The following is a 23,966-nucleotide window of genomic DNA, read 5'->3' as shown; positions in this document are numbered from 1 at the left end:
AGAAACACTACATTTAGGAAAAGTATCCGCGATCGCCTATGCTCGTGTTTACGATAACATTTTTTTTTTAAACGGCAACCAATCATACATTTCGACTGGTAAAACTTCTTCCGCCAACACAGTCATTAGTAAATGCTAACTCCGCCCAAATTTCCTGGAAATTTACACGCAGCGGTACTGTAGCATTAATGTTCAGGGGAATACATTTCCTGTTTGATCCATCAGCAGGTATTTTTCTTTTTCTTGTTTCACTTTACCCACAGTATGTCCAAGCCTTTACATATAATAAACTAATATTAAAAAAGGGTCTTCTGTTCAGACGATTATTGAGGCAATATGACCGCCAGAACTAAAATACATGGTTAAGAGAATAAAATATCCTGGCATGATAAAATGCTCCACGAATAAATTGGCACTTGAAAGCCTGCTTCATGACAAAATGCCCATCACTCTGCCGTCTCTATGCTGTCTTCAGTCTCTGCAAGGTCTGCGAGTCCTTTTCATCGACACAATTTTCCAAACAATGACGAAGACATAAAGTCGGGATTACTTTATTCCCAGCACATTCCAAACCCAATTGTGTACATAACTTTTTTTGTGACACATAGTTTTATTTATGACTCACAATGCTTCCAACTAGAAAGAGATTTCAAAATCATTTCAAATTGAGTCTGAAAAACCAATCTCCAAACATTTAGACCAAAAAAGAGCAGGGCTTAATTGGAGGTAAAGATCAACTTATCTTGGACTTAGGAATCTGCAGTTTTGGCCACAAACATATCGCTCAAAAAGCTCCTTGCTGTTACCTAATCCGACTGCTATGGTCATAAAATGACCGCTGTTCAATAACATACTTGAAGGTTGAGTTCTTTATTCTTCTGTGGTCCTGTAGAGGTTGATACTAAATTGAAGTGTGCTATTCCCGTATTTGATATATTTGCTTTAGTAAATAAGTTCCAGGAGGGCGATATATTTTCCATTCAGTATTGAAGATCAGTCCCAAATATATTTGTTTCCATCCGTTCCAAAAATCTTCTTCCTTACTTCTGACTGTTCAGTTCACTGTAGAATCCTTTGCCAATGTCCGAACTCAATAGGTTATTTTTTACGAATCTCCATCACCCTTCCAATTCTTTCTATTAAATTTCCTTCTGTTCTCTACCCCTACCATGTGTAAACTGTTTTCCTATCTCACTCGATCCCAGAGTATCAATACACATATGTCCTTTGTTCCAAAGAAGGTTTTCACACCATGGAGGTCTGTTTTTACCTCCATGTTCACGCTTAATTACCCTCTGAGTCATCCTTTTTCCATCATCCTGTGGTTGCCTAGCAACCCAGATAGATCAAGTAGCCAATTTATACCCCCTCTGACTTAGTGTGTAGGTGCTTTACCATTAAAGTATGTGCAGTACTAAACATAGGGCATGGTTTATCTCTGTGAAAATACACTATGTAAGAGCACACAATCTTAAATGTATATTCAGTTATATCTCGCTATATATGGCTAGATAAAACTTTATCTGCATATCTGGATAGACTATATGTCCAGTTATATCTGGCTTTATATCTTTATTAGGCCAGATGAAATTTTATATGCCTATCTGGATTGTCTCTATATCCAGTTATATCTGGCTTTATATAGCCATATCAAAGTTGTTATGGATATCTGGATTACAAATATATCCAGATATATCTGGCTTTATATGGCCATATCAAACTTTATATGCATATCTGGCTTACAATTATATCAAGTTATATCTGGCTTTATATGGCCATATCAAACTTGATATGGATATCTAGCTAACAATTATATCAAGATATATCTGGCTTTACTCTATATCCAGTTATATCTGGCTTTATATGGCCATATCAAACTTGATATGGATATCTGGATTACAATTATATCAATTTATATCTGGCTTTCTATGGCCATATCAAACTTTATTTGCGTATCAGGATTGACTCTCTATCCAGTTATATCTGGCTCTATATGGCCATATCAAACTTGATATGGATATCTGGATTACAATTATACCAAGATATATCTGGCTTTATATGGCCATATCAAACTTTATATGCGTATCTGGATTGACTCTATATCCAGTTATATCTGGCTTTATATGGCCATATCAAACTTGATATGGATATGTGGATTACAATTATATCCAGTTATATCTGGCTTGATATGGCCATATCAAACCAGATGTGGATATCTGGATTACAATTATATCAAGATATATCTGGCTTTATATGGCCATATCAAACTTGATATGGATATCTGGATTACAATTATACCAATATATATCTGGCTTTATATGGCCATATCAAACTTGATATGGATATCTGGAATTCAATTATACCAAGTTATATCTGGCTTTATATGGCCATATCAAACTTGATATGGATATCTGGATTACAATTATACCAATATATATCTGTCTTTATATGGCCATATCAAACTTGATATGGATATCTGGAATACAATTATACCAAGATATATCTGGCTTTATATGGCCATATCAAACTTGATATGGATATCTGGAATACAATTATACCAAGATATATCTGGCTTTATATGGCCATATCAAACTTTATATGCGTATATGGATTGACTCTATATCCAGTTATATCTGGCTTTATATGTCCAGATCAAACTTGATATGGATATCTGGATTACAATCATATCAAGATATATCTGGCTTTATATGGCCATATCAAACTTTATATGCGTATCTGGATTGACTATAGGCTATATCCAGTTATATCTGGCTTTATATGGCCAGATCAAACTTGATATGGATATCTGGATTACAATCATATCAAGATATATCTGGCTTTATATGGCCATATCAAACTTGATATGGATATCTGGAATACAATTATACCAAGATATATCTGGCTTTATATGGCCATATCAAACTTTATATGCGTATATGGATTGACTCTATATCCAGTTATATCTGGCTTTATATGTCCAGATCAAACTTGATATGGATATCTGGATTACAATCATATCAAGATATATCTGGCTTTATATGGCCATATCAAACTTTATATGCGTATCTGGATTGACTATAGGCTATATCCAGTTATATCTGGCTTTATATGGCCAGATCAAACTTGATATGCGTATCTGGATTACAATCATATCAAGATCTATCTGGCTTTATATGGCCATATCAAACTTGATATGGATATCTGGATTACAATCATATCAAGATATATCTGGCTTTATATGGCCATATCAAACTTTATATGCGTATCTGGATTGACTATAGGCTATATCCAGTTATGTCTGGCTCTATATGGCCAGATCAAACTTGATATGGATATCTGGATTACAATCATATCAAGATATATCTGGCTTTATATGGCCATATCAAACTTGATATGGATATCTGGAATACAATTATACCAAGATATATCTGGCTTTATATGGCCATATCAAACTTTATATGCGTATATGGATTGACTCTATATCCAGTTATATCTGGCTTTATATGTCCAGATCAAACTTGATATGGATATCTGGATTACAATCATATCAAGATATATCTGGCTTTATATGGCCATATCAAACTTTATATGCGTATCTGGATTGACTATAGGCTATATCCAGTTATATCTGGCTTTATATGGCCAGATCAAACTTGATATGGATATCTGGATTACAATCATATCAAGATATATCTAGCTTTATATGGCCATATCAAACTTTATATGCGTATCTGGATTGACTATAGGCTATATCCAGTTATATCTGGCTTTATATGGCCAGATCAAACTTGATATGGATATCTGGATTACAATCATATCAAGATCTATCTGGCTTTATATGGCCAGATCAAACTTGATATGGATATCTGGATTACAATCATATCAAGATATATCTGGCTTTATATGGCCATATCAAACTTTATATGCGTATCTGGATTGACTATAGGCTATATCCAGTTATATCTGGCTTTATATGGCCAGATCAAACTTGATATGGATATCTGGATTACAATCATATCAAGATATATCTGGCTTTATATGGCCATATCAAACTTTATATGCGTATCTGGATTGACTATAGGCTATATCCAGTTATATCTGGCTTTATATGGCCAGATCAAACTTGATATGGATATCTGGATTACAATCATATCAAGATCTATCTGGCTTTATATGGCCATATCAAACTTTATATGCGTATATGGATTGACTCTATATCCAGTTATATCTGGCTTTATATGGCCATATCAAACTTGATATGGATATCTGGATTACAATTACATCAAGATATATCTGGCCTATATGGCCATATCAAACTTTATCTATCCAGATATAGCCAGATATAAAACCAGATATGGAATTTGAGTAAGGGACCTCACGGGAGATCTTCTGGAAGAATGAGAAGAGAGAAGTTTAATTATATATTATTTTAAGGAACACTAAGGTTTTGCGATATTTTGGAACGTCTATATATTATTTAAACCAAAGGCCCACCTTAATCTATTTTTTTCCTATTTATGCTACAAGTTCATTGACCGAACAAGCAAATACGAAAATAGTTCATTAGTTATGCTCTTTTAGTGGTGATAGCTCTAGCTCTGTAGTGCTTAACTAAATTGTGTCTTTATTATGGGTAATTTGTTAATTAATTGCAGAAATCTGATTACCAATTAACAGCTTTATAGCTCATATCATCTAATATTCAGGAAATATGCACGTCATCTTGATAGCAACTTGATGTTAAATTCAATCTTCCTGGTATTTGTTTTATCCATCCTGCTACTGAACTAATAGTTTAGTAAGCCGACCAACATATGTTCTAGACTAAGAACTACAAGTTAACTAGTTACTAGGATACCTGAGACTTAAAAGTGTTGAGACTATATCATCAAATGTTTGACTATTCAATATCAAAATATCACCTTTTCCTAAAACTTTGTCGAAATTTCGTCGTTGAATGTCAGAAATTCGAAACGATGCTTTATCTCAAACTTTCAGATATTTCTTAAAATCTAGTTCAAGTAGTTTAATTATTATCATATTAATGTAACATATCGGTATTTCAAAGATTCGAAAAACAGCCGAAATATCGTCGGATTAAGCATTAAGCGGACCATCAAATATCGATGAATATAGCTGTTCCCTACTTCTGCCTCCGACCCCCCCCCCCAACCGAATATTCGAGTACCAAATTAAAATACCTAGTATGATTGAAGCCCCCGTATTTTGTTATTTCTCTCGTCATATTCTCACTGATCACTACTTTTGAGGTTTATTGCAATCATTCAATTACGAAGCTATATATCATACACTAAATAAATAATAACAAAAATTATTTCTAGTTATTGAGGCTGCTTTATTTCTTGTTCTTAGTGTAATGCAGTGCCTGCAAAGACATCATGAAAAAAAAATGATAATCAGTTATGGGATTTAATTCCCCATCCTATCGTGGAACTTCTACAATTATCAATTACATTCGGCCACCCCCCCCCCCCCCCCACCACCACATGATTTGAAAACAAATCTTAGTATGACAGAGGAATAAGTAATGATGAAACTGCAGCAAAATACCATACTCTTTGGCACGTTGTTTCATAACATAAAGGTGATATGCTTTCATCTAGAGATTGTGGATGCAAATGCTAAGTCATTGTGTTACTGTTTCGAACTTCCTTGCATTTCCTTGTTAAAGTTATGACTAATATACATTTGTTAAACGACAATTTTCAACCGTACATCCCCTCCCCCAATAACAATATTCAGGATAAAAATTCTACTTCCCTTTTCTAGTACGTTTTTCGGATGTTAATAAAGGCTATAGGATACCGGACACTCAACTTAAGGTTGGTTTACTCAAATCGGGTAAGGTGTTTAACTTGCAAATGCATATATTGGGTAACCATTATTTCAATTACGATGGTTCGATTCTCGATTTCCAAGACGACATTCCTATCAGGTACCAGTATGAAAAGTTAAGATCATGTAAAAAAGGCAAGATACAATAAACTGCTGAAAAGTATGGCTGCTTACAGCAATTTATGTCAATTCCATACAATATAATAATAAAAGTACTCTTTAGAACCAATTGAAACTCCAAATAACCTGAAGGACTACAAGTGTTCATAAAACATGCACTTCGCATCATATATGTACAGTTTTATTATTTTGGTAACAAAACAAAGTTTCATAACATAATACTTAAACTTAATGGACATAAATCAACGACGAGCGTGATTTAGACAGCACTCTTTCATTTTTCACGTTTCTTTACGTTATTCACTAAATTTCGAACGGCGACTATCATCTTCTTCACAAGCGTTGATTGACTGACCTTTATACTTTCATGACGGCGGTGAATAGTCGGGATGTTTCATTCGTCAAGAAAACACGCTCCCAACACGTGGCTACACGTAATACCAAACGTGTTATCATTGGTTACACGTAACTCATTGCTTAAATGGTGACATCAAACATATTACTTGTATTGTGCTAATTTAAGTTGGCGAATGAACTCTCGCATAGCCAATTCCAGGGTAAAAATGTTCATTTCACATAACTGATTAATATAATATCCTGTTTATCTGAAATACAATAGTATAAAAGTCATGGTGAATCCTAATATTGAAACTAAATGACTAATGGATTGAACCTTTCGTGTACAAATGTGAGTTTTAAGCGACCGTATCAGTTCCCAAGAAGCAAAACCGGGAGATCTACTGGAATTCAGATTAGGGGATATGACGTTCATAAAGTGGCAGAGCCACGGAAGTTTCGCTTGGGAGTTCATATGTGATTGAGTCTCCATTGTATGGTGTAGGCCGTGGTATTTTGGGAATAACCTGACCAGGGTTATGGGATGGATTCATGGATGCTGAATTATCGTGAGACTCTAGAATCTTTGCTGGGTAATAAACCTGTTGAATAAGAAAAATAAATTATGTAAGAGTAGGAGAAGATCAAAGAGGATTTGGAAGACCACAGAACCACTCAGGTACAACAACTTCTGTTTTGTGATGGTTGGGCATATTTTATTCATATTGTATTTCCTTTGCTAGATTAATATTACAAACTATTCCAAAAGTATTTTCGTGCAGTCCATAAGAGATGATCGACGTAGAATTTAGGCGAGAGAAGGACAGTCGTTGTGATGGAATGTACTTACAATAGTTTGGATTGCGTCTCCAACACAGCAACTGTAACTAGCCACAACAATGGCAACAGCAAGTTCTACTATGAAGCAGACCACGATTATACAATAGAAAACGAAGTGAACCTCTGTAGATGAGTCTACCTATAATAAACATAAAACAAAACCATAAATCCAGACAGCATCTTTGTGTAATAGAGGATACCATCTCCAGTCACTGAGTCAGGAAATCACTGACAGTGAATTGATATAAAGGGCTACACCCTTCTCACTTCAAAGTCCAAAACGGAGTAAGTGATTCTCGTCAGAAATCTACGTGATTGAATTTCATATTACCTTCTACTTCTGAGATATATATTAAATATGATTTGAGATATGGGTACATCGGTCACGTGAGCTCAAGGCCATGGGCTATCTGGCTAAAATGATTATAATAAAGTGTTGGCATTGTTCATAAAATTGCTCTCACTCTATATATAGTCAATTTTATTTGCGCGTAGTCACTTAGATTCCCAGTTCGAGAATGGTTACGTAAAGCTTAATTTATTGAAGAGTTCAATAAGAGTCACATTATGATACACAATCCTGACCTCAATGAACCCTCTCATCCGTTTATATTTTCACTTACTTAAAATACTTTCTTATGAAAACACCACTATCTCCTTTGTTTTTCATATGGAACTGTATTTGCTATTTGTAACCGTTAATGTGGCAAGATGGTAGTAGAAAAAGGGAATAGGACGGTCCCAGCTTTTGAAAGCGGGATAGGGAGGGATTATGTTTCTGGCCCAAATTATGTGTGAGAAGCACTCTTCAGCGTTGCTTGATTACTCGGTTGGATCCTTTGAATCAGCAAGACGAGTGACAAACAACCAATATTTAGTTTCATAGACCAATAACTTATAATTCTTAATTTATATTGGAGGGTTGGACACAAAATATATTGGATATTGCAGTTGAATACTTTTTTTTTTTAAATCTTTATTTCCCGAAAGCCTTAAATTGCCTGCTAATTTTTAAGCTGTGAGCTCAAAGATTGTCCACACACAAGACTAAAGGTCACAGCACTTGCAAAACCTATAATGTGAATTATCTGATCTACCCTCACGCTCCATCCACCATCCACTCTACACTATCATGAAGCGGTTATATGGACACATATCCACCGTCAACCTCAGGAAGACTGACACTCCGGTTGGAGAACCCTTCAACCTTCCCAACCAAACCAAAATATCATGTCCCTACAGGGGATGGAATCTTTAGGTAGCCGTCCTGATCTAGTACGAATCAGAGAGACTGTGGGATGCAACGCCGTCGCACCCTTCAACATCATGAGCTCAACATTCAAGAAGGACATGACTAACCTTTCTTCTGCTCCCCCCTCCCATCGCACCATGTTTTCCCCCTTTATCACCCCTCTTCTCGTAGCTCTCTTCTACTTGTTTTCTCTTAAACTTTTCTGTCTTTGCCCTTCCCTCATTTACTCCCTACCATCTTCCCTCAATCCCCTCTTTGTCCCTCTACAGTTTCTCTCTTACCTCTCATGTTCCCATGCTTGTTTCTTTCTTCCCTCCATCCCATTTCTACTAATCCTCCTACATCTATATCTTTGTATTCACTGTGCTCATTAACCTGTCTGTATTCTGTGCGTGTATTTGTCCCTTCTGTTACTGTTACTTGTCATTCAGCAACTGAAGAAGATCCTGCTAGGATCGGAACTTCAGGTCCTCTTACTTTTACACAAAGTTATTATAAAATCAAATATGTAATGCAAAAACTTGATTTGTTTTTAAATGTTTCTGTCTTAATCATAGGTTTGATCTCAGTCCCCCATGTAACATGTGAGACATCATGATCTGTATATTTCCAACGCATTAATTAATGTTAAAATCTGAAGGTTACGTGATCAACTGAGGTTAAAAGACAAAGTTGGCTAATTGTCTTGTACATAATTATCAACTGGTAACATTTTACTCACATGTTCAGAATTATAGTAGTAATAAGATGGATTTCTGGAATATAACAATGCCGTTATGACAGGCGTAGCAGCAATTGCGATGAGCACACATGCAAAGATGGAAAAGGCCAAGTAAAGTCGAATCTTTAGATAAAAAATCGAGAAAAGACATAATTAGCTTCACTGTCATTGATGAAATGAACTTAAGTTAAATAAGGTAACTACATCACAAATCCTCAATGTGAAAATAAGAACGTTGTATGTTGGATGGTGCTCTCGCCCATTTTCGTAAAAGATGGTGCAGGCATGCATGCAATTAAGTACCGGATGAAAATGAAGGTAAAAATCAAAATTACATATCCTTATGTAGGCCTTGTATTAATATGCAAATTTATATGAGCATCATATGTTTATATTGTAACTTAATGTTTAACAAGTTCTAAAGATTGAACACTTTTTCAATAGTAATTCAACAGAAAGTTATTGCCACAAATTATTTCTTCTCTTTTGGGCAACTATGGTAGCTTGATTTACGCTGAATACTGAATGGTAAGCACCATTTGCGATCTTGCGAAGTGTTACTTGAATATGGAATATTATTGGGAAACAAATAAACAAACGTTGCTTTACTTTTAGTGATATGCCACTTTAAGCAACTTGTGAACACTTGACAACTGGAATAGCATTATTCTAGAATTGGTGAAGTGTGCATATACGCAACAAAATGATATGCCAAACATGTTGTTACTGTTGCAACTATATATAACATCTTAACCGAGCCGCCTTTCTAAGATAGTACGAGATAGGAGCTCGCGGCTTACAAGGTACGCTACAAGAGAGAAAACCAACACTTAAAAAGCGAACAAGTAACGAAAGTACATGAAAACAAGCAAAACACCTCAGGAGAAGTATAACAGCTAAAAAACATGTGCACAAGATGACAAACCACCTATCCGCGATTCCAGAGCGGAATAAGGCGAACGAACGAAGTAGTTTCGCGGAACTACTACCTGATAAAATAACATTACGCTAATTAAAAAAAAAACGAACGCATGGGCGAGAGTTGCACACTAAAAACAGCCCCCAAACTCCCTTCCCTATAAGAAAAGGATACTTATCAGATTGTAATAGGCTGTTAGAACGTCTAGAAATCCTATAAGGAATCTCTAGGTAAAAATCCAAGGTATTCCGGACAGTTTCCGAAAGATAAAAGTCCACTACGAAAACGCATGAATAAACACTTTGGTTGGTAGAATGAGAAGGAAGGACATTGACCGAATAGGACCGGTCACTGAGGGTGTACAGTGCTAAAATATTACCAGGGCATACTAGACACGGTAGGTTGAGGTGCTAATGTTGTGGGGAGACAGGTAAGCGGGTCACTCGTTAATATATAAACCAGTAAGTTTGATCATTACTGTTGCAACTATATACGGATAGTGACGAATAACACACTGTCAACTATTTTTTATTTTTGTTATTGTATCATCAGTAAAATTGAATGTCTGAATTTGCACAAGAGGTCATTAATTTTATGTATTGCAGTGAGATTATCTTTGTCATTTTATGACAAATAAAATACTTAGTTGGGTGTAAGATAATCTATCAATACATATACCATTTGGTAAACCTGACACATAGAGTCCCCTCTTTTTGGTTTCTTGCCATTTTATTACCTTGCGAAGACTTGAACGTCGATATAAAGCTATTGCCGTATCAAGATCCCTGTACATCGGTTTACAAATAAAGAGTCTGACCCCGACAAAGATTTGCAGAATAAGAAATATTTTCATACCTTTACATATAAGTATAGGGAACATACTGTCACTTTGTCCTACTAATGTACAAGTTTGACCTTGAAAACAATTATATTTGTGCAATAAAATGTTTATCAACCGAATCCTATGAATTTCATGTAAACAACGTGATGCTGGACAAAGGTAAACTTTTAAGCGCCTCCACATACATAGCGTACATATATTTCTGTAACTTACCAATTTGTGATTCTTTCGGCTGAGGATTCCAAACGTGGCATTTAATATAAGGACCTGACGTCGGATGAAACAATAGGGAGAACATACGTTAGGGATACACATGATATAAGTATTCAAGTTACTTTGTTTAAATAACGTGATTTTTAATATAAGAAAAGCTGTCTTTAACGTTCTAATTGGCATAAACTATATACAAAGTATGATCATATTACCATACCAGCAACTATAAGGCAATCACTAAGACTGGAAAATGCCACAACCAATATAAAAGTTAACCTGTATGACTTTAATAAGAACGATACAGAACTCAGTAACATATAAAACTTTAATTTAAAACATTAAATACACATCATTTGTTCTTTCTCCGTTGTACAATAGGTCTCAGCCTATCAAGGAAAGAGATTACATAATGACAATAGCCTATCTTTAATCACTGTTTGGCATGTATTACCATGAATTATTACTGTGCTGACCTCATCGCAAAACTTGGATATATCACTGTTGTTATTGTATGTAAATGTATGCAAATGCAGGCACTCACATACCAGTAAAGAGTTCATCAGCTTAACTGTCAAAAAGAACTTTTTGACACAATCGACTAAACATTATCTTGAAGTAAGTGAACATATACGATATGTGCTATCCACAGATAAAGTACTCATGCAGACTGTATTAACGCATTGTACTTAGATCGTTGTATGGTTGATGTTATATTTCTGCACCTTTTTATGACTGCCATTGAGAAAGGTTAGATGGAGCGATTACTTAGTCCGGACATGTAAACACCTCGAAGCCATTATGAATATTTATGCTTCCTGATGTTTGAATATTTCAACCGGTGTACCTCGTGTTTACCTTGAGGAGCTACTGTGTGATCTTATCATCTGATTTCAATTGTTTTTAGACGAACTAGAGGTTGTACAAAAGTTACCGAAATATTGATAGATATTGACAAATATATATATATATATATATATATATATATATATATATATATATACATATATATATATATATATTTATAAATATAAATATATATTTATATATATACATATATATATATATATATATGTGTGTGTGTGTGTGCGTGTGTGTGTGTGTAATAAATAGATAAATAGATCTTACCGCTGCAACTGATATAGGCCACACCTGTTTATCAATGTCATCGCGAGGAGACCCTGGGACCGATGCAACTGTCATGCCAGAGATCAGAAGAACCGTAGCAATGAAAGCTTGAATTATACCAGTAATGAATCGCGTTTGGGCACCTTTCTTTCCTTTGGGTGTGACTTGAGGTTCCACTTGCACACCCGGAACAGATGACGAAGCTCCATGAGTTATCTGCATCTAAATAATGCATATTAAATGAGAGGAGAGGAGAAAAACGACAGGAACAAAAACTAACAGACAATGTGTCAGATTCAGAATGTTTCGTCATGTCAGCATATTGAATAGCTCTGGAGATATGATATACATATATTTGTTTAATTTTTAATATTTTTTAAAATTATTTTGTCTCCAAACATTTAAGAAATATAGTGTTACGTGCGAAATGTTACCATGCAATTCACAGGGGAGATCTCAGTTAAATTTCCGACACATTTAAGTTGAAGCGTTTCTCACTTTAATCCTCAGTTTCAAAAAAGTGCAAGCTCACTGCAAATAAATATGCTACCCCTTCACTTCTACTATCATACAAGGAAGTACTTCAGAAATAAATCGAAAGTGATAAGCATACAAAATAATAAAAAAAAGTACTCTTTAGAACCAATTGAAACTCCAAGTAACCTGTAGGACCACATATGTTCATAAAGCATGCAGTTCGCATCATATATGTACAGTTTTAATAGTTTGGTAACGACAACAAAGTTCCATAACATAATACTTAAACTTAATGGACATAAATCAATGACGAGCTTGATTGAAACAGCGCTCTTTCACATGTTTCTTCACGTTATTCACTAAATTTAAAAAGGCGACCATCATCTTCTTCAAATTATTCGGGATTTTCCATCCGTCAAGAAAACACGCTCCCAACACGTGGCTACACGTAATACTTAACGTGTTACCATTGGTTACACGTAACTCATTGCTTAAATGGTGACATCAAACATATTACCTGTATTGTGCTCATGTAAGTTGACGAATGAAATCTCGTATAGCCGATTACAGTGTAAAAATTTTCATTTCACGTAACTGGTTAATATAATATCCTATTTATCTGATTTTCAACAGTCAAAAATTCATGGTGAATCCTAATATTGAAGCTTAATGACTAATGGATTGAATCTTTCGTGTACAAATGTGAGTTTTTAACGCCGTATCAGTTCCCAAGAAACAAAACCGGGAGATCTACTGGAATTCAGATTAGGGGAAATGACGTTCATAAAGTGGCAGAGCCACGGAATTTTCGTCTGGGAGTTCATATGTGCTTGAGTCTCCATTGTATGGTGTAGGCCGTTGTATTTTTGGACTAACCTGACCAGGGTTATGGGATGGATTCATGGATGCTGAGTTATCGTGAGACTAGAGAATCTTTGCTGGGTAATAAACCTGTTGAATAAGAAAATATATTATGTAAGAGTAGGAGAAGATCAAGGAGGATTTGGAAGACAAAAGAACCACTCATGAACAACAACTTATGTTTTGTGATGGCTGGGCATACTTTATTCATATCTCCTTAGCTAGATTAATATTACAAACTATTCCTAAAGTACTTTTGTGAAGTCAATATGAGGGGATCGACGTGGAATTTAGGCGAGGGACATGCGTTGTGGTGGAGTTTACTTATAGTAGTTTGGATTGCCTCTCCAGCACAGCAACTGTAACTGGCCACAACAATGGCAACAGTAAGTTCTACTATGAAGCAGACCACGATTATACAATAGAAAACGAAGTGAACCTCTGTAGATGAGTCTACCTACAATAAAAATATAATACCTATAATACCTATACCTATAATAAAAAAAAAAACCTAAAAACAAAACCATAAATTCAGACAGCATACTAATAGAGGATACCATCTCCAGTCACTGAGTCAGGAAATCACTGACAGTGATTTGGTATAAAGGGGTACACCGTCCCTTTCTCACTTCAAAGTCCAAAACGGAGTAAGTGATTCTCGTCAGAAATCTACTTATTTGTATTTCATATTACCTTCTACTTCTGAGGTATATATAATAAATAATCTGAGATATGGGTACCTCGTTTATGTGACAAGGCCATTGGCTACCTGACATCATCAACTTTAGCATACATGGTTACAAACCACCCCTTGGCGACCAACGTAGTAACCTTCATTAGGAACGCAAACAATTGTATCATTACATGTACAGAGTACTCAAGAGCAAGTATTAAGCAAATATGTTTTTTAAATATTGGGGAAAGGGGGACATTGTTTATAAAAAATAAAAAAAAGTACTTACCTCTAACATGTCAAAACCCATAGTAGGACTTCAAAATCACAAGACAAAACCCCTCCCTGTTGCTTTCTCCCTGTTGGTTTCTTTCTTTCTTCTCTCCATCCCTTGTCTACTAATCCCCTTACATCTATCTCTTTGTGTTCACCATGCTCATTAACCTGTCTGTATTCTGTGCGTGTGTTTGTCCTTTCTGTTAGTGTTACTCTTCATTTAGCCTTTGAAGAAGATCCCGCTGCTAGGATCGAAACCACAATTTTACAATTGTTGTTCTTAAAAGTAGGTATACGTATTATCATTATGTAAGCTAACTTACAAAAAAACAAGTGCGATAGCCTCTTTACTAGATACATTATATCCCATGAAGGATATGCAATAGATGACTATTGATTAAAGGCCCGAATCTACTGATTGGTTGTATTGTTCATCTGTCCATGATACAGTACACCTACAATACTAGGAAGGATGAAGGCTTAACTTTTCCTTTATTTATTTAACGAATCCATGTGCGGAAAAGGGATTGGTTTGATTTTTACGATTCAATCTTTATGTATTCTTTATTCCCTTATAGAGATGAGTTACGTTCTCATTCTACTCAATAAACGTTTTCACGATATGTGCACTGGCTCTCTTCTTTGCTCACAGTGTGCTCATATGCTCTTTGAATCACTCGTTTGTGCTCACATGCTCAGCACAAGAAACAAGTGCAATTTACTGTATTCTATCCTCTGTAAAAATCCTATGACGTCATCGATCTTTGCTTTTCCCCTCATTAATTCATCAAGAATGATAATGATGTAGCAGACTTACCATAACCACCATAAAACCTGTTGTTTTAGGATAGTATTTACCTCTCCGCTACAACTAGATCATATAAATATATTTCATATACGTGTATATTTTATTATCATGCGGTGAATCAGTTCTCCGTTTCCTGATTATATATGTACAATTTAGTTTACTTCCAAATAACTATATATAACTATATATATAACTATATATATAACTATATATATATATATATATGTATATATATATATATATATATATATATATAAATATATATATATAGTACTTCAATAAAGTACTTCAATAAAGAATAACACACCAGAAATGTTCCACTTCACGACCGGTTTCGTCCTTTTGGGACTCACCAGGCGAAGGTAAGAATCGAACCCCGGATCTTCGTGACACGAACCGAAGTCCGTACCACTCGACCACAGTTATTCTACTGGTGTGTTAAAGCGTATAAATTGGCTTTGAATAACTGAACATGATTGCAGTACATTCGATGCTTGTATCTGTTGCGCGAGTAGCTATAGACAGTAGAAAAAAATAACGCTATTTATCTCTACTGAATTGGTGTTACAGTGTCTACTTAGAGCGGTTTGGAAATGGGGAAACAGGTGGTGTAAGTCACCGACGGACATTGATGACGATGGGTGTAACTCGCATAAAACTGATGAATAAATCACTCAAATTTTAATTGCGACCGCACAGACCACAAAACTTAGACCAAGGTAAATTAATTTAAACCATTCTCAGTGTTAGCCTAATCATACCTAAGGATTAAAGGGAATGAATCCCAAACCATCATAATGAACCTATATCTCATCGAGATCCTAGTTTTGAACTTATCTCTTAAATATCTAAGTCCAAATTATCTCGCACGGTACCGGAGTAAATTGGTTTTTAAAAGTCGTGGCATGGAGCTATGTTTTGCCAATGTGTAATGTCACAGTGCCACTTGGGATGGTGGGGGGGGGGGGGCGATATAATGTAATCTTTTGGTGTCCTGTCTCCTTTTCAATGTGAATGTAAACAGTTCAATAAACAAATACCAGTATAATGACAAATTAAAACATGCAAACGCCAGCTCATTTCCACTTAAGCATTCCTCCAGTCTTCAGTTTCATACATAAAGAAAGGTTGAATATGTAACCTCTCCCTAAAGAAGTAAGGTTTCTCATAGCTGTTGTCGGCTTTGCTCATCACGAGCATTACTCTAGCCTTACTTATCACTACCTTTATCTGGCTTAGTAATACATAGTTACATAGCTGAAAGTTAAATACTTTTACAAGAAAGTTTAGAACGTACTAGCATTGTTTATTTTTAAGTAGTTATTTTGCTACAAAGGACTAGGAGGATGGGGGGGTGGGCGTTTAGGCCGAATTACTAGGAAATCTGTATAGCAACCTTCAGATTTGACAGAGCCATGTTTTCTTCCACAGGCTAAGAAATCCAGGATCACATGGGAAGTTATACCAGACCTTTTTCGAAAAATAAAGCAAGTCGGAATATGGACACACAAACCAAATGAACATCACCAAACTGATAGACCCTCGGCCCTGGTTTCCATACATTGAGATTGTTAACCCATAAGTTGCTCTACATAAGGAACGAGAAGGAACTTTCTGCTCCAGAAAGGAATTTGCAAGCCACTCGAAGAAACCATGTATTGTAGATATCAAACGTTTGATTAAACCATGATATTGTGTCTCATTTCAATTGTAAGGAAAGAATTATAACAAATGCTCTTTTTCTTGACTTTTCAAATGCGTTTCATACTGTCTTGCCAAATCAATTAATGAAGGATCTTTTACGATTTATCAAAGAAACCTGGCTTATTCATTGGCTGACACAATTTCTTCAATGATGGTCTAGACAAGCTCAGTTGGATAAAAGGTTATCGGATATATCGGAAATAAAGTTCGGTGTGCCTTAAAGGGGGGGGGGGGGGTGGGTCCATTATCTGCTACATTATTTACTATATATACCTATGAAATTAAGTCAAACTCACACATTTCTGTTACAAAATATGCCGATGATACTGCTGTATCATGCACAATTCATAAGAATCCTGTTGAAACTGACCAATTAAATTACCAGTGTTCTGTTAATGACATAGTTCCAACATGTGACCGCAAGACTTTATTGGTTTTACCCCCTTTAGGAAATTTGTTTTTAAAATGAAACCATAAAACATGAATGTCTTATTCTATCAAGATCGCAACTTGTTATTGTTGAGGAATCTGAGGTGGCTAGAACCTCCAACAATTGAGTACTGGGAGTATACAGCGACGACAGTTTGACATTTTCTTGCAATGTATCAAGGTATTAAAAAAAGTATATTTTACATTATCTAGTGTGGCTTACGTTGTGTCTCTCTTTAACCAAAATTCGAAAGGAAAATGTTTTCGATACTATGATCCTACCCTGGCACAAGTTTTTAAATACACAGCAGCTATATTTAATTTATAGATTACAATATACTTTTAGAAAAAGTAAATGCTGCTGCAAGGCCTGAGTTTAAAAGAATGGCTAATAAGATTTACAGTGATTGGGATCACCCTTTGTATACTGTACGAAAAGTCTCCTGCACAAATCGAACATAAATTTAAGAAATCCCCACAAAATACCGAACGTAAGTTTACAGAAACTCATTTATTTACCGTGCAGCTTTATACATTCCATCCGAGCACTTAGAATGTTTGTTGTAGTCTGTTTGTTATATCGTTTCATGTATTAACGATTGTATGAGTAGATGTATTTTATATGATATCCTATCATCTTAACATTTTTCCCCTTTTATATTTGTTATTCTTGGACTTTTTGTTGAAGTCTGTTTGTTATATCGTTTCATGTATTAACGTTTGTATGGTTAGATGCATTTTATATGATATCCTATCATCTTAACATTTTTCCCCTTTTATATTTGTTATTCTTGGACTTTTTGTTGAAGTCTGTTTGTTATATCGTTTCATGTATTAACGTTTGTATGGTTAGATGCATTTTATATGATATCCTATCATCTTAACATTTTTCCCCTTTTATATTTGTTATTCTTGGACTTTTTGTTGAAGTCTGTTTGTTATATCGTTTTATGTATTTACTTTTGTATGTGTAAATGTATTTGATATGATATCCTATCATCTTAAAGAAAAAATATCACCTTTCATATTAGTTATTCATCTTGTTGAGGTATTTTATGACTCGTCTCTATAAAGTTTATATGTATACTGGAAGGAAATAAAAAAGAAAGAACCACATACTTGAGTACAACTTGGAAACACTTGAACAGTGGCACAGTTGTTTCCTTCTTTAAATCTGAGGATTCACACGAGGTTGGGTTGGATATCATGAATATGCCTGTGGGCGTATGAAAAAAAATCAAATTCCGTTTCAGGGGATAGTATAGTGGAAAAGCTTCCAACACTTTTGAAGGATACTTGGAAACTACTGTCAGAGACAATTCGCGTAATACACTAACTTGAAAATGAAGAATTGCACACAATTTTCCGTAGTCTGTGCACTGAAAACTTAAATTGGTTCACCGACTAACAAAACGTTAGTCCATCTGGTGCCTCTCCCGACTAACATAGCCTTAGTCAGTTGCTATACCGACTAATTTATTCCTTAGTCAGTTGGATTTCTTAGTCGGTCATCTTAGTCCGTCAGCTTAGTCGATCAACAATTTTTTAGTCGGTAAATGTTTATTAGTCAGTTACATTAGTTGGTGACATTAGTCGGTCTTTACCGACTAATTTATATGAGCCACCGACTAGTTTATAGCAGGTTTTACATTAGTCAGGATGGTGCCTCTCCCGACTAACCTTTCTTAGTCGGTATCGACTGACTAGTTGTACTGACTAGATTCACTGAAAGAATTAAACCCTACTAGTTTCACTGACTAGTATCACTGAAAGAAAAGAGAGCAGAAGAAACACAAATAATGTGTACGTTGGCAGTATTTATTTCTGATAAAACTTCTGATGTCTACAAAAGGCTGACTTTCGACAGATAGAGAAGAAATCACTGTAAATAAAATCTGAAAATCTGATTTTTTTTCCAACAAAGTTAAGACAAGTTAATGGATCAAACATGAATCGCAAAAGTATAGCACTGCACAATAATGCAAAGTTGAGTCTTGGGCAAGGGTTCCTCATGACTTTCGTTTTAAAGTGGTACCCCAAATCGACACCAGTTAAGTCTTCACGAACAAAGAGTGTTTCTCTTAACTACAAATGGCCTCCCACTTGTCTTCAGGAAGCCAAAATCTGCACCATTATTGACCTGTGAACAGAAAATATGATATACGTGTAAGCACAGATACAGATATAGCACATGATAACTCACATTATCATAAACATACATTTACATTAAAATTTTATAACATATTGGGAGGTATACATTTAAATCTAGATCCCTCAAATTATAAGCCAGGAATAGCAGCTTTACCAAATTATTATTAGCTTTGCACAGCATAACACCAAGTTATTTCTCAAAGCTTAATAATTATGTTAATCATGTTAATAATGATCCCAATAGACCGGGATCCCAGAGGGTTTGGTTAGCTGGGAAGGTAACCAATTGCCTTGTACATCACAATGTTCACAGTGCATTCCTGTATATGAAACCAGACGACTGGCAAACCGACTGTGGTGGGTGTGGCTGGGAGAGCAATTTTAAAGTCACCTGATAGCTAACCTAGATCAGTTTTCATGGTAACACATCAAAGTAAGTACAATATGTCAGGTATTGCCCCAAGAGCAACAAATGGCCATTGCCAGTAATTATTGGTGGTGGGGTACCCCTGCCAGTGATCTATAATTGACCCCTCAAGGCTGACCTAGGTCAGCTCATGAGGTAACCACTTGAAACCTACTGGAAAATGTTGGTTAGGGCTTCAGATACAACTGATGGGCATTGCCAGTAATTTTTATTGGTGGGGTACCCCTGCCAGTAGACCCCCAAAATGCCCATTCCCCATTGACCTAGATGAGCTCATGATGTAACCAGTTGAAAACTACTGGAAAATGGTATCACTTCATATGTAAGGGATGGGAATTTCCAGTAATTTATATTGGGGGGGGGGTACCCCTGCCAGTAGACCCCCAAAATGCCCATTCCCTCATTGACTTAGGTCAGCTCATGAGAAAACCAGTTGAAAAATTACTGGAAAATGATAGGTATCACTTCATATGTAAGGGATGGGCATTTCCAGTCATTTACATTGGTGGGGTAACCCTGTCAGTAGACCCCCAAAATGCCCATCCCCCATTGACCTAGATTAGCTCATGAGGTAACCAGTTGAAAACTACTGTAAAATGATTGGCAGGACTCTATATATATGTAAGGGATGGGCATTTCCAGTAATTTATATTAGTGGGGTACCCCTGCCAGTAGACCCCCAAAAAGCCCCCCCCCCCCCCCTCATTGATCTAGGCCAGCTCATGATTTAACCAGTTGAAAACTACTGGAAAATTATTGACAGGATTCTATATGTAAGGGATGGGCAGACTCTGGCAGTGGTGGCCCACCAATATAAAATACTGGAAATGCCCATCCTTACATATGAAGTGATACCTATCATTTTCCTGTAGGTTTCAACTGGTCAAATCATGAGCTCACCTAGGTCAATGAGGGGATGGGCATATTGGGGGTCTACTAGCAGGGGTACCCCACCAATAAAATTTACTGGCAATGCCCATCCCTTGTATCTGAAGTCCTAACCAACATTTTCCAGAAGGTTTCAAGTGGTTACCTCATGAGCTGACCTAGGTCAGCCGTGAGGGGTCAATTATAGATCACTGGCAGGGGTACCCCACCACCAATAATTACTGGCAATGGCCATTTGTTGCTCTTGGGGCCATACCTGACACATTGTTCTTACTTTGATGTGGTTACCATGAAAGCTGCTCTAGGTTAGCTATTAGGTGACTTTAAAATTGCTCTCTCAGCCACATCCACCACAGTCGGTTTGCCAGTCATCAGGTATCATATACAGGAATGCATTGTGAACATTGTGATGAACCAGGCAATTGGTTACCTTCCCAGCTAACCAAACCCTCTGGACTCCCGCTCTACAGATCAGTGAAAATTTGACCAAACTTATGAAGCTTGCACGTAAATGATATACTAGACTGGTTTTTTTTTTAAAACAGGTTGTGAAAAGTATCTTAAATATCATTAAACAGTTGGGTACAATAGTTAAACTCACTCTTCCATCTTTTTTCTCTGTGGTACTTGTTCCTTTGCTTTTTGGACTCTTGGATAAACTCTTTTGTTCTGCGAAGGGTACCAATATATCATCTTAAAACATGTCTTTAAGCCATATATAACACAGTTCTCCTCTTCTGTTGTTGCCTCCACACTGGTGTCGTACATCACAGGAAAGCTCACCCTTGACTTAGATATTTGGCTTTTCAATTCCTGCTGGAAGAAAGAAACAGCAAAGTATTCATCAATTGAAAAAAAAAAATAATAAAGTTGTCACCACAAAGTTATGTGAGATTTGCTTCCACTATAGTCTCAAAAAACAATCCCAAAGTTTGAAGCAGACTGTATGAAGCTGAAAATTTGAACGAGAGTGTCATCACCATTGCAACCAGAATCAAATGCCCAGAATACAGAGATAATAAAACATGGGCTAAATCTTTGTTTGTTTTTATGATCTTTAAAAATATAAAATTTTAGAAACAGAAATGCACTGAGCCAACTTATTTATAGGCCTAATCGTTTTTGGTTGTTATTTTGCTTGCTCACATAACAAGCCTGTTTAGACCTAGGCTAGAGGAGAATCAATACTTTGTTACACTAAGTTTGTCTTCGGTCGTTTTGATATAGTCTACTAGTAGTACTAAAGTATATAATGGACCGGCGAAGACTAGAGAATACCCAGAGTTTTAGCAACTGCGTTAAACTGTATCATCTGATCTATTATTTACGCCAATGAGTTTCATTCAATCTAGGATCAAAAAGAGAAAACTAATTAATCTTAACCTTTAAACTTTGCTACTAAACAGATATGCTTGAATTACAAATAAATGTCAAAAAACATCATAATCTAAGAATCGATGCATATACATATACATAAACAGAATAATTTGAATTCGCGCAAGTGAACCCTGCACAACATTGGACAGAAAAAAAAACGTGCAATTAGACCAAACTAAACATACTCAATTTTCCGTTACTTCTACATAAAATATCAATGCAAATACAACAACTTACTCTTTTGGCAGTATACTAAAAGCACATGTTATAATAACTTCAGACTATCAAGCTTTCCTGAGAAAAAACGGTTAATACTTCTTACAGTAAGCAAGTCGACCGTGAAGGAATGTCGCAATTGTTTCCTGGGCGTGACCGGAAATTAAATACTAAAAAATGATAAATGAAAAGGTTAAATAGAACTGAAGCGTGCATCCTGACTGCTCGCAACATATAATACCGTTGACTAGCCAACATAATTTGTTCAGCCTACTGTGACTGTACGTTTGAAGGTCTAGCCTTGCTTATTCAATATCACAAAGCCTACCCATTTAGATTCACATGGGAAATTACAGGAAATCTTTACCAAATGAGTGTAGACTTCAAATAAACTATTGAGCCTTATAGTTCCAGCATTTGTTTGGGAATAAATAAGAAGATTATGTGCCACTGTTCAATCTAGCCCAATACACACATAACACATTGTTAATTGGTGTTTAGGATGCACACTTTAGTGTTGAGAATGCACTGCAGTACCCAGTAGAAGCCTATAGGCTACTCACTGTCATTGCACTTGTGTATTGCGAAACGCCAACGTGACAACGGTAGCGCTACACTAACCATAATACAGTACTAGTGCCAGTGGCCTAACAATTAACTTTGATTTTACCTTCAAATTAAAGGAATAACAGGTAGGCCGATGATGCAGTTAATACCTCCATTCTTCTAAAGACCTTCTTGGGTGATTTACGGTTGAAAGTTGCTTAGAGTGATCGTATGAAACTATGCCAAGCCCAGCAAGCTGCCGTTGCCTCTCGGTTTCCAAATTGAAGTGAATCGAATTGGGTTAAAATACATTAGTCTGTCGACACCGACTAAGCTACGATTATGGCGTAAATCGGGTGTCCGTATCGTTCTTAGTCCATGGGTTAAAATACCTTAGTCCGTCGCCACCGACTAAGCTGCGATTATATTTTCCTTAGTCAGTGTAAACTAACTAAGAAGCAGCGATGAAACGAAGATTTTTGCTAGTCCGTGTGCATTGACTAACGTTACAGACTAATTTAACGTTAGTCCGTGGCAATATTGACTAGTTTATTTTTTCAGTGTGTGCTTCATAAGAGTTCCGACTGAACAGATTACGCCACTGGAACGATTATTGTTGCAACTGCATGTGTAAACATTTCCTCATATACCTTGTTTATGTTATACATAGTAGAAAATGGCGGGGTCCTTTTAAAATAAATAGGACCAATATGCCACCCTTTCAGCAGCCGGCTCTCCTTGCCCTTCCTACCTCAACATCCCTCTATCCGATACCATCCACTTTACCCAAGAAGAACATACTAAAACTCTTATATCCGCACATAACCCATACAAAATCCTTGTCTATTTTATACATTGCTTCAAATTGACCAATATACCACCCTTTTCAACAGCCTGCTCCCCTTGCCCT

General features: G+C 36.0%; 3 protein-coding genes and 1 long non-coding RNA gene across 9 annotated transcripts in view; 2 read left to right on the top strand and 2 right to left on the bottom strand.

The window, feature by feature from the left end:
* LOC139984541 (NLR family CARD domain-containing protein 4-like) overlaps positions 1-23,966 on the top strand; it is a 313,255-nt gene that overhangs the window by 221,070 nt on the left and 68,219 nt on the right. The window lies entirely within an intron of this gene.
* Positions 1-23,966, top strand: part of LOC139985136 (C-C chemokine receptor type 1-like) — a 76,407-nt gene that overhangs the window by 47,500 nt on the left and 4,941 nt on the right. The gene's annotated exons all lie outside the window — the stretch shown is intronic.
* The window catches only part of LOC139985139 (uncharacterized), a 33,410-nt gene continuing 14,795 nt past the window's right edge, over positions 5,352-23,966 (bottom strand). Inside the window, exons 2-9 of one of the 6 annotated variants that reach the window (XM_071999378.1) lie at positions 18,571-18,667; positions 14,524-14,755; positions 13,577-13,651; positions 12,224-12,445; positions 11,099-11,152; positions 9,126-9,248; positions 7,163-7,291; positions 5,352-6,914 (exon numbers count right to left, since the gene is read on the bottom strand). In XM_071999378.1, the coding sequence (XP_071855479.1) occupies positions 6,729-6,914; positions 7,163-7,291; positions 9,126-9,248; positions 11,099-11,152; positions 12,224-12,445; positions 13,577-13,603 (741 nt within the window). In that variant the 5' untranslated portion in view covers positions 13,604-13,651; positions 14,524-14,755; positions 18,571-18,667 and the 3' untranslated portion in view covers positions 5,352-6,728. Of the gene's footprint in view, positions 6,915-7,162; positions 7,292-9,125; positions 9,249-11,098; positions 11,153-12,223; positions 12,446-12,657; positions 13,652-14,523; positions 15,434-15,625; positions 18,542-18,570; positions 18,668-23,966 lie in introns of those variants that run through there. The other 5 variants (XM_071999379.1, XM_071999380.1, XM_071999377.1 and 2 more) reach the window with 5 other exon arrangements.
* LOC139954767 (uncharacterized) lies at positions 18,789-23,930 on the bottom strand. Its single transcript, XR_011788174.1, has 3 exons — positions 23,181-23,930; positions 21,519-21,733; positions 18,789-19,591 (listed from the first exon to the last, which is right to left on the bottom strand). It is a non-coding gene; the product is annotated as an uncharacterized lncRNA (long non-coding RNA).

The sequence above is a fragment of the Apostichopus japonicus genome, chromosome 17, assembly GCF_037975245.1.
Source record: "Apostichopus japonicus isolate 1M-3 chromosome 17, ASM3797524v1, whole genome shotgun sequence".
Classification (NCBI taxonomy): Eukaryota; Metazoa; Echinodermata; class Holothuroidea; order Aspidochirotida; family Stichopodidae; genus Apostichopus; species Apostichopus japonicus.
Note: the sequence above shows the minus strand (reverse complement) of the source record. Positions and strands in the feature narration are given on the sequence as shown.